The sequence below is a fragment of the Myotis daubentonii genome, chromosome 5 (assembly GCF_963259705.1).
Source record: "Myotis daubentonii chromosome 5, mMyoDau2.1, whole genome shotgun sequence".
Lineage (NCBI taxonomy): Eukaryota > Metazoa > Chordata > Mammalia > Chiroptera > Vespertilionidae > Myotis > Myotis daubentonii.
In genome coordinates, this window is record NC_081844.1 from 109512758 (window position 1) to 109530009 (window position 17252).

General features: G+C 66.1%; 1 protein-coding gene across 2 annotated transcripts in view; it reads right to left on the reverse strand.

Moving 5' to 3' along the window:
- Window positions 1-680: 680 nt before the first annotated feature.
- The window catches only part of FOXK1 (forkhead box K1), a 48858-nt gene continuing 32286 nt past the window's right edge, over window positions 681-17252 (reverse strand). For both annotated transcript variants that reach the window (XM_059699382.1, XM_059699381.1), the window contains 7 exons: window positions 11905-12061; window positions 11359-11505; window positions 10345-10538; window positions 8732-8898; window positions 8361-8648; window positions 6690-6914; window positions 681-6241 (listed from right to left, as the gene is read on the reverse strand). In XM_059699382.1, coding sequence (XP_059555365.1) covers window positions 5973-6241; window positions 6690-6914; window positions 8361-8648; window positions 8732-8898; window positions 10345-10538; window positions 11359-11505; window positions 11905-12061 — 1447 coding nt within the window. In that variant the 3' untranslated portion in view covers window positions 681-5972. The remainder of the gene's footprint in view (window positions 6242-6689; window positions 6915-8360; window positions 8649-8731; window positions 8899-10344; window positions 10539-11358; window positions 11506-11904; window positions 12062-17252) is intronic.

Here is a 17252-nt window from a genome sequence, read left to right on the forward strand (position 1 = left end):
CTGGACTCCGGTTCTGAGACGCCCTCCGGGAGCCCAAGTGCAGACGAGGAGGCGGGGCCCGAGGTGGTGAGGAAGGGGGTGCGGGCTCACCCAGCGTCACTGGAAGGATGGGAAGCTGGCGGAGGGGCTGAGCGGAGAGGTGACGGCCTGAGCGGGGGGCGGGTCTGTGCTGAGCTGCGTTTGTGACACTTTCCTTGAACCCCGCGGCGGCCGCCTGCAGGAGAAACCCTCCTGCCCAGGTTAATGGTGGACGTGGCGGCTGGCGCAGCTCGTTCTGAGGCGGGGTGTCCATCTGCAGGGAGGACGGGCAGCTTCTGCAGGCTCCAGGCCCCCGCTGGACGGCACCCCAGCCGGTGTGACCGCAGAACAAGCAGGCCTGGGGCGGGAGGTCGCCGCTCGGGCCTCGGGGGGCGCAGGGCCCACGGAGCCGCTGTGGGCACCTGTGGGTCTGGGAGCGGGGAGGCGGCCGGTTCATCCACGTCCCTGAAGCTGCAGAGATGGCCCCTCAGGGACTCACGGGGCTGGGGCACCGCCCAGACCGTGTCCCTGGCAGTTTCCTTCTTCCCAGGAGCAGCCGCCGAGGGCAAAGGAGGCAGCCGGTCTCCCGTAAGGGCCGCCTGCCCACCCAGCTCTGGCCCTCAGTGGCCGCTCACGCAAGGACCACACTGGGGCCCAGTGTCGTTTCTTTAATATATAACTTTATTTCTGGTTATAGAAACAAATGCTAAGAGGAGACACAGGACTTGCCCATCCACATACAATTTAATAGATAAAAGAACCGTTACAATAAATGAAAAACGAAATGTAGAAATTTTAAACTTTGTTATAGCTTTAAAACATTAATGTCTGAGACAATTAGAAATCACATTCATTTCTCAAACTTTAAAAAAAAGTATGGCTCCTTTTAAAAAAGTACTGTATCCCAGCGAAAAGCCCGGCCGCAGGATCCCCCAGGCGCCCGGCTCCCGCCGCCCAGGCCCCCAGACCAGAACTCACGCCCAGGCTTAGACCTTAGTTTCCACTTTGTAGGAAACCACTGCTTTTAAAGCACTGATTATTAAACATGTTGTAAAAATACTTTAGACAGCCACCGTAAAAACACGCTCACACACACACCCAGCCCTAACAGCGCCCGCCCCGCCCCCCAATTACCTTTACAGAATCATCGGTCAGATAAAAAAATCTCAGTATTGGGTTCGACGCTCCCGCACGTGCCCAGCTGCTGGGTCAGAACTCGGCGGATCTGAGTGGGGCCCTGTCCCCATCCCCCCACCCCGTCCTGTTAGAACGTGAGCCCACTCAATTCAGGGGGACCAGGAGAAGGGAGGGCCACGCTTAACATGTTAGATTTTAAAACTCATTCTTACTGATTAAAAAAAAATCTGGACCAGGTAACCCGACAAGTAGAGGCTCAGAGCTTAGGCGGCCGCGGGCTGTTTGACACCCTTCAGGCCACGAGGGAAAAGCCACTTCCATCAGAGTCAGACCCGTTCCAGCTCCGGGCAGGGCAGGGCGCGCTCCTGGGGACCCAGCTCAGTGAGAAAACTTAGGTCAAAGTGCCCTAATCCGTGGACCCACAGGCAGCCAGGACGCCCCATGTCTCCCCTGCGGGGTCCCTCGGCCCCGCCTCCGACTTCCCTTTTTGTCTCTGCCGCAAAGTGAGCTGCCAGTACCTGTCTGGATGGATCAAACCAGCAAACTGCAGAGGAGGCCGGAGACAGGACGAGCCAGAGGCCTCGCGTCCTCCTCTCGGCTGCGCCCGCCCGTGGCCGGGGCGGAGGGGACAGTGGCTTCCCACCGCCCTGGAGGCGCGGGGGCAGGAACCGAGTGAAGAACCGCGCGTGCGGCTCCCACTGGCCAGATGGCTCTTCCCGTTTCGGCTGCTACAGCTGAGCAGCAGGGCAGGGAGCCTCCGGTCCCTGGAGCGGGTGTCCCCGGGGAGCCAGGTGCCTGGCACAAAGCACATGCTCCCTCAGCCCTCTTCTAAAATAACGAGCAGCCACTGGGCGCCCCTGGCTCGCGAAGAGATTTCACTTCCGTCCTGCGTGGCATGCAGACTGCCACTGCCCCGAGGTGGGCAGAGCGTGAGCCGGGCCTCCTGTCACTCAGCCGTGGGCGAGGCTCCAGGCCAGGCCCTGCGGGCAGAGGCGGGCACCCCCGCAGCGGCCGCCGCCCTCACAGGTGAGGCGTGTCACCCAGAGCAGTGGGCCCTGCTGACCTCTCCCATCGGCTGACCTCAGACCCCAGGACCTCCTCGCCACCCCGGGGACCCGCTCAGCTGGCTCCTGGCCCCCACGCAGACTCCTGGCTGACATGGCCCTCAGGCTGTGGGCCCCCAGCAGCGGGCCGAGCTGCGGCCCCGCCGGAGAGGGGGGCTGAGGCCAGGCCAGAAAGGACCCTCAGCCAGGACGCGCCCCCCAGGGTGAGAGCTGGCGGGTGGACAGCTCAGCAGGTGAGCTCTTCCCTTTTTAACTTCAGAGTCGAAACATTTCCCCTCGTCGGTCACATGGGCCCATTTCTCATTTCAGTTCCGAGGAAGTGCTCGGGGCGACCCCAGATTCTTCGAAGCAGCTGTGACAAGTTGGGCGATGGGGACGGGGAGCAGCGGTGCTGGAGGGGGCGGTGGTGCCCGGCCTGACGCCCCAGCGCCCGCACAGCCGGCAGCCTGGACAGACACGGGCCGAGGGGACGCACTGCTGCCACCCGCAGGGGCCGCCGCAGACCCTCCCTCGGGCCCCAGGGAGCAGCTTTGGTGAGAGGACAGGCAGGCGGCGAAGTCTCGCCGAAACCCGGGGCTGAGCATGGGCGAGCTGCGCTGAGAACCGAGGCCCAGCGTGGAAGCCAGGCCTGGAGCACGAAACCGTCACGACAGGAATTTGCAAAACACAGGAACCGACCTGGAGAGAAGGACAGAGACGCAGCCAGAGGCCTGGCGGCCGTGTCCTCCCGCCCAAGCCCCCGCCGGGCAGGTCTGCAGGCCGCCCCGTAGCAGCACGTTTGCGTGAGTATTGTCCTTAGTGGGAGCGTTACTTCCGGGCAGAGGTATCGGGAAGGGGCTGCCAGGATTCGCGTGGGCCCGGCCCCGCCCTGCGCAGCCACGAGGACGGGCTGCGGTGGCACCGGCTCTCCTCCGTCGTTGTGGGAACTTTCCTGAACGAGTAGGGCGCTGTGGTCTGGCATCGGGATGGAGGCAGCGGGCGTGCACCGCACCCTGAAGCCGTCTCGGGGCAGCTGTGTTCTCAGAGGGGTTGGGGTGTAGAGGCCGGATGAGGGTGTGAACCCCGAGGTGGTGACTCCCTCAAGGGGAAAGCAGAGCTGAGGCTGGGGAGACGGGGCAGCTGGCTGCCTCCTGCACTGACAGCTCCGGGGGCCCCTCCTCCGCCGTCATGTCCTCCCACCCAACAGCGTCCTGTCCTGCGTGAGGCCTGCGCTCCGTCCCTGTCAAGTGAGAGGCTACCCCCAACCCAGGAGCCTTCCCCTCCTCTCCGCCTGGGTGACCAGCAAGGGGCATCTGTCCACAGAGGCAGCGCCCTCTGCAGGTGGAGACCTTCTCAGAGGAAGCAGCAGCATCCTGAGCGATGCCAGGACCTCAGGACCTCACACCCTCCCCGGGGCCAGGGGTGGGGGTACCGGCAAACCCGTCTCCCGGCTCAGAGTCGCTGGGCCCTCCTCTTGGCGACTCGGGGACCCACTCTCACCGTTTCCATTGGGCTCGGTTCTTAAACAGGAAAAAGAAGACACCCGGAGCCAGCAAACCCCACACACGAGCCGAGAAGCCCCGGCAGGGACACTGTGAGCGGGGAGGTGGGTGCGGGGTGGCCTGGCCGAGCGCCCAGGCCCTGCAGACTGTGCCCTCCATGGCAGGCATTCCCGGGAGAGCTCAGTGGGGACGGGCCGGCAGGCGCCCTCTTGGGACACCGTCACTCCCAACACCACCCTGAACGCCTCGGGGGATGCGCACCACGTGCCCAGCTACTCCTGTGCCTCCTCCCCGTGCAGGGCTCTCTGGTTGGCGCTGGAACGTGCAGCACAGCAGCAGGGGCCCGCGTGCCCAAAGCCAGTGCCCTGGCCGCTTGCCTTTGCTGCAGACGCGAGCCCCCAGGTGACCACAGCGAAGGGTCTGGGACCGAGGCTGTAGGGACACGGGGATCGCGCCAGCGGACTTCTCACTTTCCCAACCTCGGCTGGTGTCGGCCCGCCCTCCACGGACCACAGGTCACAGGCCACCAGACTCAGGGCGCTCTCTCTTGGCCAGCTCTGAGGGCACCGGGCAACCTTCCGGGCAGAGGCCGTGCCGGGCCTGCCGCAGAGCCAGGCGCGCTCTGTGGTCAGACGACAGGACGCAGGTCTGTGCCCGATACACAGCCCCTCGGGGCCGCGGCCTCTGCTCCCTGCGCAGCGCTGGCCGTCTGGCCCCTCCTCGCTCCGGCAGGGGCACATGGCACCGTCGGGACCTTGTCCCTCCCCCTCGTCCCCTCGCCCCCCTCCCTCCATTCTCCCTGCACCTCTGGCTGCCGAGTGGGGTCCTCACTGAAAATGGACAGAGAAACCAAAACATCTCAAAAGCCATAAAAAAGGGTCGGAGCCAGACCCAGGGGATCAGGCGAAGACCCGACAGTGTCCATGGCCAGCGGCCCTGCTCCGTGGTGCCGCGCCCAGAGGCAGCCCGTGGGTCCCGCCGTCAGGAGCAGACGCATCTGGGTGACACGTCCGCAAGGGAGGGAAGCAGCCGCAGGGACCCTGCTCAGACCCGCGGCCAGGCCTCCGCCAGCCCACCCTTCACGCCCGCCACCACGTGCACAGCAGGCACGGGAGGGAGCTGACGGACAGGAACCGGCGCTGTGGGCTGGGGGACCGAGGGCGGCGCCAGCTCACTCCATCGCCCGCTTCTCTGGCGTCCCGGAGGCGGCAGGTGGACTTCCCAAGAGCGTTTCCCACGTGAGGTTCGTGCCACAGAACGACAGGAGTCCTCCCGTCCATGCGGAGGGCACAGGCCCTGCACCGTCCTTGGCACCTGGGGTGGGGACACCGCGCAGCGATGGCGCGGGCCACTCCAACGAGCTGGCTGTCGTGGTTGGGTCCCCTTCCTTCTGAGGTGGCTCCCGCTCCCGCCCCGGGCACAGCCTGCAGCCTGAGCCGCTTTCCCGGTGGTGGTTTGGGGGGGCGGCCGCGCGGCCGGAGCTCTGGGCTGCTGCCTCCAGCTGTCCACGCGCAGGGCCAGCCTCCTGAGCACGCGCCCAGTGCTGCCGCCAGGGCAGGCCGTCAGGACGCAGGGCAGGCTCTGGTGTCGTCCACTCGGCGCTCGCCTCGGATGCCCTCCTTGAAGGGGGCAGAGGGCGGGGGTTCACTCCCAGGGGACGCGGCAGCAAGAACCGGCCACGGCGGCTGCAGGCGGAAACCTCAGAACCAGACGATCCCTCTGGGCTCAGACGTGTGGTGAAGCCCGGATTCCAGGCGGCACCCGGACAAGAACTCCTCGGTCCATAGCCCCCCGCCCCCCCAGTTAATGCCAATGGATGCTCCTGGGCCACGGTTTTAGGGGGAAGACGTCACGGACAGCTGGAAATCGACCGCCCGCCTGTCTCGCCGGTTCCGATGCATGCGCAGGAGCGGAGTGCGCGTCCGTCCCTCGGAGGCCTGCCTGGCGGCTCTGCTCACGGCCGGGGCCTGGGGTCCGGTCCTCGGGGTGCGTAGCCTCCCCACGCCCCCGCCGGGTCTGGGGACAAGCCGTGCCCGGGGAGAGGAAAACAGAGAATCCCAGAGCCATACAATCAGCTGTCTGAACGCGTTTATGTTTAGTCTCGGCCGCGGCCGGGGCAGGAGGTGCCGGCAGGAGGACGAGTGTCAGTCAGGAGCAGGTGGCGGGCGGCCTGTCCGTGTGGCGCGTGCTCGGTCCCAGGCGGCGGTGTGGGCGTCGTGGTCCAGCCCACGGTTCCCTTTGGCGTGCGTCCCACTCCACCTCCCGGGGGACGTCACTCCCCGGTCCCGGGCCCCTGCGGGCCGGCAGCGGTGATGACCCCGGCCTGCGCGCTCACAGTCCCACTGGGCTCCTCCAGCCGGGACCTCTTCACCTCGGGCTCCCCGGTGGCGGCGGCAGAGGTGACGGTGGTGGCTGGCGTGGTGGTGGCGGTGGTGGTGGCGGCTGCCGGCTCCTCGGGCCCCACCTCGCACACCCGGGCGACCACCACGGGAGTGGACGAGCTGGCCTGGGCGGCCAGGAGCTGTAGGGGGCTCGTGAGGGCTGCGGGGAGGGAGAGAGGTTGCTGATGGGACCAGCGCTCCCAGCAGCCCCAGACCAGCCGCCCACCTGCTCCCACCTCAGCTGGACTTTCCTTCCCGTGAGCCACCCCACCTTAACGCCGGTCCCCTCCCCACCTGAGGGGTGCACGGTCCCTGTCTACTCCAGCACCTGCCCACTCCCCTTCCTCTGCCTTCCTGAGCACCTGGCTGAGAACCGAAGCCCTCAGCCCCGGTCCCCACGACGTGTGTCCGTCCGATGCCCCTGCCCTCTCAGCCAGCTGGTGTGAGCTCTGTGATGGGGACTTTGCTTAGTGTTACAGTGCCCGGTGCTTAGCAGCTGCTCAGCTGGTGGATGCCGACCGGCTGCCGGGATGGCCTGGGAGAGGGCCCAGGGCACTGACTGTGCCTGAACCCCGGGCTACAATGTGGCACAGAGGGCGGGGCCTCACCGTAAGCGCTGCCGGCTACACTACTGGTGGGGACTGCGTGCCTTCCGTTTTGCGTGACGGCCCGGACCGGGAGAGGGTGCTGCCCGATGCTCACGGGCGTGGCCGGCTGCAGGATGGTGACCGTGTGCCCGGGGACGCCAGGGGCCATCTGGCCAGCCACCGTCTGGATGACGCGGCTGGTGGCGGGGATGGTGGCGAAGGCGATGGTGGGCTTCTCCTCCAGGCCTAGGGAAGAGCACGTGTCAGGGACCGCCACGCCGGCGGCCGTGGCCGTGAGCTGCGGGTTCCAGGCCCTGACACTGGGAAAAGCCATCGCTTCTCAAAAGGAAGATCGCTCCGAGGAGGTCAGTTTTAAAACAGCAGGAAAGCGACTCACAGCATTTTACACACACGTGTAACGGTCACACCGTACAGCCAGGGTGAGCGAGGGACAGGACTGTGACACACACGTGTAACCGTCACACTGTACAGCCAGGGCGAGCGAGGGACAGGACTGTGACACACACGTGTAACGGTTACACCATACAGCCAGGGTGAGCGAGGGACAGGACTGTGACACACACGTGTAACGGTCACACCGTACAGCCAGGGTGAGCGAGGGACAGGACTGGGACACACATGTGTAACCGTCACACCGTACAGCCAGGGCGAGCGAGGGACAGGACTGTGACACACGTGTAACGGTCACACCGTACAGCCAGGGTGAGCGAGGGACAGGACTGTGACACACATGTGTAACGGTCACACCGTACAGCCAGGGTGAGCGAGGGACAGGACTGTGACACACACGTGTAACGGTCACACCGTACAGCCAGGGTGAGCGAGGGACAGGACTGTGACACACACGTGTAACGGTCACACCGTACAGCCAGGGTGAGCGAGGGACAGGACTGTGACACACACGTGTAACGGTCACACCGTACAGCCAGGGTGAGCGAGGGACAGGACTGTGACACACATGTGTAACGGTCACACCGTACAGCCAGGGTGAGCGAGGGACAGGACTGTGACACACACGTGTAATGGTCACACCGTACAGCCAGGGTGAGCGAGGGACAGGGCTGTGACACACACGTGTAACGGTCACACCGTACAGCCAGGGTGAGCGAGGGACAGGACTGTGACACACACGTGTAACGGTCACACCGTACAGCCAGGGTGAGCGAGGGACAGGGCTGTGACACACATGTGTAACGGTCACACCGTACAGCCAGGGTGAGCGAGGGACAGGGCTGCTCCTGGGAATGACTGACCTGCACGCAGACCCGCTGCGGCGAGGCTCCCCGTGGCCCCCACGCTGGGATTTACCCGTTCGTTACCGGGGCCCGGTTCCAGCTCAGGGCCCTGTAACTGCTTTTACTTTAAATGACTCTAAGGGCTCCTCGCCGGTGGCTCGAGAGGCCTCGTCCTCGGGTCCCAGGCCCCAACCTCACAGCGCGCCTGGGGCTGCGCGCACCTGGCTGCTCACCAGGAGGGCGTGCTCTGGGGGGGGCGCCCTGCTGACTGCACGGGACGGACTCCCCAAAACACAAGGAGCGGGGAGTGCGGGCAGCAGGCTGAGAGCCGTCAGCCCCAGAGACTGCCCGTGCCCCGACCTCTGGGCTCTGTACCCCGAGGCCCAGGCTGGCAGCTCTCCCTCCCGGAGCCCCAGAGGGACCACATGGCTCTCACCTCTTGCCTCACTGCCCAGGTCCAGCACCGCGGTGCCTGCGGCTTCATGGGCGGCCCCTGCCGAGGCCTGGTTGGTGGTGAGGATGTACCCGTTGGCGGAGCTGGCGGAGGACGTGACCACCCTGAGCATGGTGACGGGGGGCGCCTGCTGCACCACGTGGATGGCGTGACCTGGGGGCTGCTGTGCCGTCACGATGGACGCAGGCATGTAGGCCACGGGCTTGGCCACTAAACTAGGAGGTCGGGGGGGCACAGCCATGATCACGGGCTGGGCGCTGACGGGAGAGCCTGCAGAGAAGGAGCGCAGGGTCAGCGGGCCCCCACAGCCCCGGCCCGGGTCTGGGTCTGCCTGCCGCCGGGGCCCCTCTTACCGGGCGCGCTCTGGGAGTAGCGGTACTCTGGAACAGAGGCGAGCTTCGACCCAAAGTCAGAGTCGTGTGGAATGGGGGAGCCCTCCCGAGACAGGCACTCTGGAGTCTGCAGGCCGCTGGAGCGAGGGGACATCAGCCCGGGGTGGGTGGGCGAAGCCGGGGCGCTCCTGAGAACGGGGAGGGACCACGAGAGGGACCACGCGGTGAGTGTGCGGGAAGCAGGCTACTCAACAAAGTGGAGGCGCCCGAGGACGCCCTGTCCCCACAAGGGGTCCCCATGCCGGCAGCGACGACGAGCTGCCCGGCCACCGTCACAGCCCAGCCCTGGGTGGACGCGGTGGGGCTTGTGGCCACAGACGAAGCCACGTCCCGAGCACCTGCTCCCCAAGGGACCAGTGTTCCCCGGGAAAGGGCTCTGTCCTGTTCCCCACACAAGCTCTGTGGGCCGGGCACCGACTTCCCGCCAGGAGAGCCTGCACGGGGCAGAGCCCACACCCCCGAGTGACCCGTGACCCCCGAGTGACCCGTGACCCCGAGTGACCCGAGTGACTCGTGCCCCCCGAAGGACCCGTGCCCCCAAGTGACCCACCCGGGCCTGGAACAGCCCCTCCTCCAGCCCTGTCCGCTGGCTGTGAGCATCGGCCTCTCCCCTGGGGGACTGTCAGTGACACACCCCCCGTGCCCCTGAACACGCTGGGCAAACCGTCCCGAGGGCAGGACGCTGGGTCAGGTGCAGCAGGGAGCAGTCTGCATTCTGCGTCTGTGACCCACGGCAGATGCCCCTCTCCCTCCCCGACGGGTGCTGTCCCCGCGGCAGAGACCCTCCCTCTGGCCGGCCTCCTGCCTCCCGACCCTGCTGGCCAGTCCTCGCCGGGAGACCCACGCGGTCACCCCGCTGGTGAAGGCGCTCGGACGTGCAACTTCCTGTCTGGGCTTCGAGGACCTGGCTTTACTCTACAAAACCAAACCCGTTTCCACCCACCTCTGCCCCCCACACAGGCCGAGACCCAGCCCACAGCAAAGCTCTGCTGCCCTGTCCTCCCGGTCTGGGGGTTCCCTCCCCCCAGTTCCTGTGCAAATCCTACGTGCAGCACAAGATCGGGGGCCCAGCTTCCAATGTGGCCCCAAGGACAGCCACCCTCACAGACTCCCGCACACAGGTTCCCGGGCAGCGCGGGCACCGACGGCCCGGAACGTCCCCGAGCCGCCCATGGCCGAGCAGCCCCCACAGCTCGGGGGCCTCACCTCCAGGGTCTCGGGGCGCCTGCTCTGCAGGTGGGTTCCCAGGCTTTAGGGAGGCGGGCCGGTCCCGGGACGCTGTCCTCACAGGAAGGGGAAGCGCGGACAGAGCGCCACGCGCCGCCAGCCTCCGCCAGACGCCTTCCCACCGGTGCCGCCCCTCAGAGCCACGTGCAGGGGCAGCCACGGTGCCGCCCCTCAGAGCCACGTGCAGGGGCAGCCACGGTGCCGCCCCTCAGAGCCACGTGCACGGGCAGCCACGGGTGCCGACTGCAGGGCTGTGGCCCACGGACCTGGCCAGTCCCTCCCTCGGGACGAGGGGAAGGGCGGTGGTGCCCAGGGCTGGTGTGGAGTGGCCGCGGCGGCCGGCTCACCTGGAGGACAGCGGTCCGAAGGGCGTGCGGAAGCAGGAGACGCCCCTCTGCCTGCGCTTCCGGAAGGCCTGCTCCACCAGCTTGGCTTCGGAGGCCGGGTCGATGCGCCAGAAGGACCCCTTCCCGGGCTCCTCCTGGGAGCGGGGCACTTTGATGAAGTAGCGGTTCAAGGAGAGGTTGTGGCGAATAGAGTTCTGCAGGCAACAGAGATGGCAGCGCTCGCTAGCGCATCAGGAAGCCACGCCCAGCCGCCCCCACCAGGACGCGGGGATGCGGGACGAAGGTGACAGGGCCGGGGTTCAGGGGTCACACCGGCGACGGCTCCCGCGGGCTGGCCAGGTCCCTCTTATGGGGCAGTGCAAAGGCACAGGTAGTTTTTCCTGTCAAAGTCCAGGTCAGCATCGCTCCCGTTCTTTAGAACAAACGCGAGACAGGAAACGCAATCCCTGGTGGAGGGGGTGTCCAGGTTGAAGCCGGCACCAAGCCTGGCTGGGTGGTTCAGTGGGTAGAGCGTCGGCCCTTGGACTAAAGGGTCCCGGGTTCAATTCCGGTCAAGCGCACACACCTCAGCTGCAGGCTCAATTCCTGGGCCTGGTCGGGGTACATGCAGGAGGCAACCAATTGATGTGTCTCTCACATCGCTGTTTCTCTGTCTCTTGCCCCCTTCCATTCTCTAAAAATCAATGAAAAAATGTCCTCGGGGGAGGATCAACAAGAATAGCAAACAAAGCCCTGCACCGAGTCCACTGGCAAAGGCAAGAAACTAAGAGGCACGTGATGAGTGGGACACGCTGGTTACGCCCAATGCAGACACGGTCTCACGGTCCCACGGTCCCACGCAAAGGAACGCGCCCGCGATGGGCACGTGGCTGTGAGCACAGAGCCTAGCAACGTGACGAGCGGGTGTAGCCATTCCCACGCCCCTGGCCCTCCGAGGGCGGGGCCGGACGCCCCGGGACGCAGCCCATTTTGGACGCTCTGGGGGCCATGTGCCGTGCCGGGCGCGAGCCTCACCTGCCAGCCCTTGTCGGCCGTCCGGTAGTAGGGGTAATGCTTGGTGATGTGGGCGTAGATGCCGCTTAGTGTCAGCTGCCGGTCCTGCGCGGAGGAGATGGCCTGCACGATCAGCTGCGCGTACGAGTAGGGCGGCTTCGACTCGTCCTGGGGAGCAGAGCAGGCAGCGTGAGCGAGGCGGCCCCCAGCCCATCCCACCCACGGCCTCCCAGCGCAGAGGCGCCAGCGGGACAGGTCAGCAGTGTGTCTCCTTCACCCAGCCCCGGCCCCCTGCACGCCCGCCACGGGCTCCTCCCAACAGGAAGCGCCCTCGGCCTCCCGCAGGGAGGAGGGTCTCGTCACGATTTGCTGACACCTCACTCCTCGCCTCACCCTGATTTTAAAAGTCCTGGGCGGGGGGGGGGGGGGGGGGGGAAGAACCGAGACAGAGTTGTAAGGCAAAACCTCTCCTCCTCTCAGACACTAAGTGAAACTCTGAAACTGGTCCTCAGCAGACGGGAGGCGGGAATGCGGTGAGGAGGAGCACGCGCAGGAGGCGGGCGAGACCTTGGGGCTGTCTCCTCCGGACGCGTCTGCCTGCTGCTCCGAGGCGGCCTTGGCGGCGAACTCCGCGGCCAGCTGCAGGTCCGAGGTCACGTTCTGGACGAATCGGTAGCTGGAGGAGCCGGCCCCACGTGGACTGGCCGGGCAGGAGTTGGGAACACTGTGGAGAGAGGATGCGCTCTGGTCACGGTCCTGGGGGGACTCTGTGCAGGAAGCGGGCCGGGGACACAGAAAGCGCCCGCACTTCCCTGCTCTGTGATTGGATGACACCGCACCCACCAGAGGAAGGAGGGACCAGTTATGTCCTCAGCACAGACGCTGGCCAGGGAGGCCGAGCCTGAAGGGCAGGCGGCGTGGCTGCAGGGCCGCCGCTGTCCACACGGTGGCACCCTCAGCGCAGGTGGGAGCCGGGTGCTGCTGCAGGAATGTTGGGGGGGGGGGGCGACCAGCCCTGCCGGCCACAGGGCCACAGCCCCCTGGCTCCCTCTCCTCGGCTGAAACGGCAGCCCCGGCATCTCTGGCTCCTCCACAGCCGCCCCCGCTGGCGGCCCAGGCTCCGGCTGGTGGGTCCCAGGCCGGTGCCACCCAGCGTCCCACCTGCCGGGGCGGCGGCCCAGCCACAGGCTTCAGCCCATTCCTCTCAGTAACAAACCACGTAGAACACTGGCCCTCACCTTAAGTCCATTGCAGACATTCGGAGAACGCCCACGACAGCACGGCGCCCCCACAGCACTGGAGGAGCCTGTGTCCCGCCTGATGCCCTCCCCTCATGTCCCTACACCCGCAGCTGAGCCAGGCCCTCCCCCAGAGCTCCCTGTCCCGGCCGGGAGGGCCCCGGTTACACACGCTGCCCTGCGACACCTGGGGGCGGGGGGAGAGGGCGTCGTGAGAAGTTGCTACAAGGAGGAAGGTGAGGAAAGAATGAAACCCGACCACGAGCAGCTGGTGGGGGACAGCAGCCCTCAGCCCCCGGGCGGGCAGAGTGCCTTCCAGAAAGGCCCGTGTGGGAGCGGAGACTCTAAGGACCCTCCCTGGGAATCCCCGCTCCTCCCCCGGGTCCCCGCACACGCCGAGCGGAGCTGAACATACACGTCACGGCACCCAAACGGGACGCCGGCGGGAAGCGGCACCGCACCTTCCCGGGCGCGGCCCCGACACACCTGCTGGCGAGGTCGGCGGCGGGGAGGGTCGTCCCAGTGCCCCTGCCACGCACGCAGCCGGGCTTTCCCGTGCGTCCTGGGAGCCACGGCCACGCGTGAAGCCGGGGCGGGGGACACGCAGCCCGTGGCTTCTCCTGAGGTCCCGTGAGGCCCTGCGGCTGCTCCACACCGTCCACGCCCTCCTGGACCCGACCCCCCAGTGGAGAGAGGACGCGGGGGCTCCTGGCCACGCAGCCCTTCCCCCGCCATTTTGTGGGAGATCAGAGAAAACTGCTGTCGCGCCCTCAGAAGGCCGACCGCAGGGGGAGGCTGCCTCCCACAGGCCGACCTCCAGCAGAAGCAGGGGTGCGGGCTGGCCCGGGCCAGGCCCCAGACGTGCCTGTGCGCACGCGGCTTCCGGCCTCCGAGCCGCGAGCTTCTCAATGAGCCCTTCAGCCCGCGGCCGCCTGGGACCCACACCCCGCGCCTCCAGGTCAGGGCAGAGGCCGCCTGGGACCCCCACCCCGCGCCTCCAGGTCAGGGCGGAGGCCGCTGAACGCCATGCCTAGCGCCTGGGGCCGCTGCAGGACGGCCAGCGTCCGGAGAGCTTCAGGCTGCTCCGCCAAAACTGCCAGGCAACAAGCAGGGCCGGAGAGAAGGCCTGAAGGAGAAGCAGAGTGTCTTGGGAGACGCGCTGGCCTCCGGGATGGAGCCGAAGCAAAGAGCCGCTCGCTTAGGGCAACACGACCGCCCAGGCGTGCGGGGCCTGGACCCGGGCGGAGAGCAGCACCGGGCACATGACTCAGGTGCCCGCCCCCGGCTGCGGTGAAAGGTGGACACAAAGCGAGATGCACGCGAGCAGCCGCCGCGCCTTTTATGGAAAATGACCGGAAGTCACTTTCCGTTTTAGGCCATGAGTGGCGCCTCCTCCAGGCCTGGCACGCGGCCTCGGAGACCATCCAAGACACGCCTGCCATGTCTGCGCCCGCGCTCAGGCACTGGGCGAGCAGGCAGCCGCGTGTGTGGGGTGCCCGGCGTGCCCGCACGGCGGACACGCTACCGGCCGGGCACAGGAGCCAGCTCGGCCAGGACATTGTGGAGGAAGGACCAGGAGTCAGGAGAGTGTAAGAGCAACACTCGAAACTAGAAAACGATGTGAGTTACGAGGGACACTCCCCACCGAGGGTCTCCGCAGGTAACCGCCTGCCTGTGCGAAGGGAGAGCAGTGACCGGCAGGGAGGGATGGAAGCATTCACCGCTGGTCCCGCCCCCCAAATCATTCCCCCATAAACAAAGGGCAGAGGGACAGGCAGACTCCGGGTCAGGGGAGGGGGCTCCCAGGGACCCCGGCACGGGGGTGTTTGGGGGTGGGAGGGTGGGGCCTGGACGCCAGAGGAAAGCCTTTTAGTGAAGGGTCGAGAGACAGGCATCCTTCTGGGCAGGGGGTGGGTGTGCCAGGCCTCGGGCACAGAGACCTGACCCCGCATGGCACCGAGAGGCTCACGCTGCGGGATGGGGGATGGGGGGTGGGGGGGTGGGGAGAAGAGCACCGCCAGGGGCGGGGCTGATATGGACCTGGTTGGTGCCGGGGCTACCCAGGAGGGCGCACGCAGCCACCGCAACGGCTGCACCGAGAGCACAGCAGTGCTCCGTGCCCTGGAGGCAACACAGGAAAATGCAACTCAGTGGACAGCTCTGGGGGAGCTTTCCTGGAAAGCGGGGGGAGGAGAAAGGGAATGAGCCTCACGGTGGAAGTCAGTCTGTCACATGCAAACCTGAGAACTGGGGGTGCGTGTGCCGCGAGGGGAGCGCTGGAGGGCCGTGCCGCCTGCGACCCGGGGCGTGGCCAGGGGAGGCCACCGCCCTGTGCAGCATGGCTTTCGTGAACATCATAAAAACAAACACTAAGACAGGAGGAGAGAAGGGCATGAGGACTGCAGTGTCCACGGGCACCGCTGCCCCTGCCCTCAGGGTGCCAGTCTGTAAGGAGCGTCGCTGTGCCCGCCTCAGCACAGGCCTGGCCTCACGCCAGCCACCGTTTCCATTTATCACTGAAATGAGTGTCTTGTGGCTCCTGATCCTAAAGAGCAGGTTTTTAATGAGAACCAGGGCTGAGCACTGTCGCCGAGGTAAGGTGCTCAGACGTTTCTGAGGACTTGCATGAGGAGGGCCACAGGGGGGCCGGGCCACAGAGGAGATGGGCCACAGGGGAGATGGGACACAGGGGAGACAGGCCACAGAGGGGCCGGGCCACAGGGGAGACGGGACACAGGGGAGACGGGACACAGCGGGGCCGGGCCACAGGGGAGACGGGCCACAGGGGACCGGGCCACAGGGGAGCCGGGCCATAGCGGGGCCGGGCCAGAGAGGGGCCGGACCACAGGGGAGATGGGCCACAGGGGAGCCGGGCCACAGGGGAGCCGGACCACAGGGGAGCCGGGACACAGCGGGGCCGGGCCACAGGGGAGCCGGGCCACAGGGGAGCCGGGCCACAGGGGAGACGGGCCACAGAGGGGCCGGGCCACAGGGGAGACGGACCACAGGGGAGCCGGGCCACAGGGGAGACGGGCCACAGGGGAGCCGGGACACAGTGGGGCCGGGCCACAGGGGAGCCGGGACACAGGGGAGACGGGACACAGCGGGGCCACAGGGGAGACGGGCCACAGAGGGGCCAGGCCACAGGGGAGAAGGGCCACAGAGGGGCCAGGCCACAGGGGAGACGGGCCACAGAGGGGCCGGGCCACAGGGGAGCCGGGCCACAGGGGAGACGGGCAGAGAGCGGGTCTGTGCGCAGAGGGCGCTGTGAGGGCTTTAGACTTTGGTGCCAGTTGCTTTTTGTTTTACTTCATGTTCTGCTAACCTTTGCCAAGTTTCAGTAAACAGATTACTTCTGTTTTTGACGTCTACAATAGAATAGTCAAGAGGAGCTTTCATGAAGAAACAGCTTGTGAAAGCCCGGCTCTGAGTGACGCGGAGGTGCCGCTCTGTGTGCTTCTCGGGGTCAGTGCGGCAGTTTCTAAAACTCGCTCCCAGGAGCATTTCCCAGACGGCGTGCTTCTGCGACACCCAGCAAACGATGCCCCGTTTCTTCTTTTCTATAAATACCGCTGCTTTCAAACGGAAAAACGTCCACGCTGCCTCGAGAGCAACATTCACTTGAGAGAGCGTTCATTCATTTTCTGGGTGGAGTGCCTCAGGGTGAAGAAAACCACCCGACCACACAGCACACACCCTGCCTGGCAGCCGGGAAGCAAAACACTTGAAACAGGCGGAAGACGCAGGGCCCGAGGGCAGGGCCAGGGCCAGGAGGGCAGGGCTGGAGGGCAGGGCCAGGGGGCAGGGCCGGGCTGTTTACTAGGGAGAGCGTCCCCACAGGTACAGCCACTCCCCAAATCTTGGAGCAGCAGGGGCTGGGGACAAGGTGCAGAGAAAACCAACCCAAACTGAACAACGGGTCTCCAAACTGCAGGGACCCAGCAGCCAATGGGGCGAGCGGGTGGCAGCCTCACCAAATTAGGAGACAAACAGAGGAGGAGAGGGGGCCCTGGGCCAGGCTGCCTTCTTAGAAAGGGCTGGGCTGGGCTGCCAGGCGCTCCCCCAGGGCACTTCCTCCGGAGAGAGGCGGAGCCGCCTGGTTTCCAGGGGAGGACCCCCCCCCCCCCCCCCCCCCGCCAGGGGAGGGCGGGCCAGGCTGTTGGCAAACACTGGGCGCCTCCCTGCAGAGAGGCTCTTGGGAGCTAAGCCTGGCAAGGCCTCTGGGGTCTCTGAAGGCTCAGCTGAATTCCAGAGCCAGAGAAACGGTGTCAACACAAACCCTGTTCCAGTTACTGCTCTCCCTGCTCACGTTTTACCAAATGAAAACAGGAAGCCAGGCCCTGTGGGCGGCCGCAGATAGGACAGAGTGGGACCAGCAGGACGGAGACAGACGAGGCAGCCCCTAAAACAAGTTAAATATAAACAGGGCGCCGCCGGGACTCTCAGAGCAGCAGTTCCAGGGACACTGCTCAGTGAAAGGGCCTCCTACCCCCTGGACGCCGTCAGCCTCCTCTCAACAACTCCTCCTACCAGCTCCCCAAGTCTCCTCACCAGGCGGCCCACTTTTATTTGGAACATGACGCGGAGATACATTTACTTTACGAAGCTCTCCAGGTACGAACCCAAACACTTGGCCGGTTATAAACTCACCCATATATATAAAAGCCTAATGTGCAA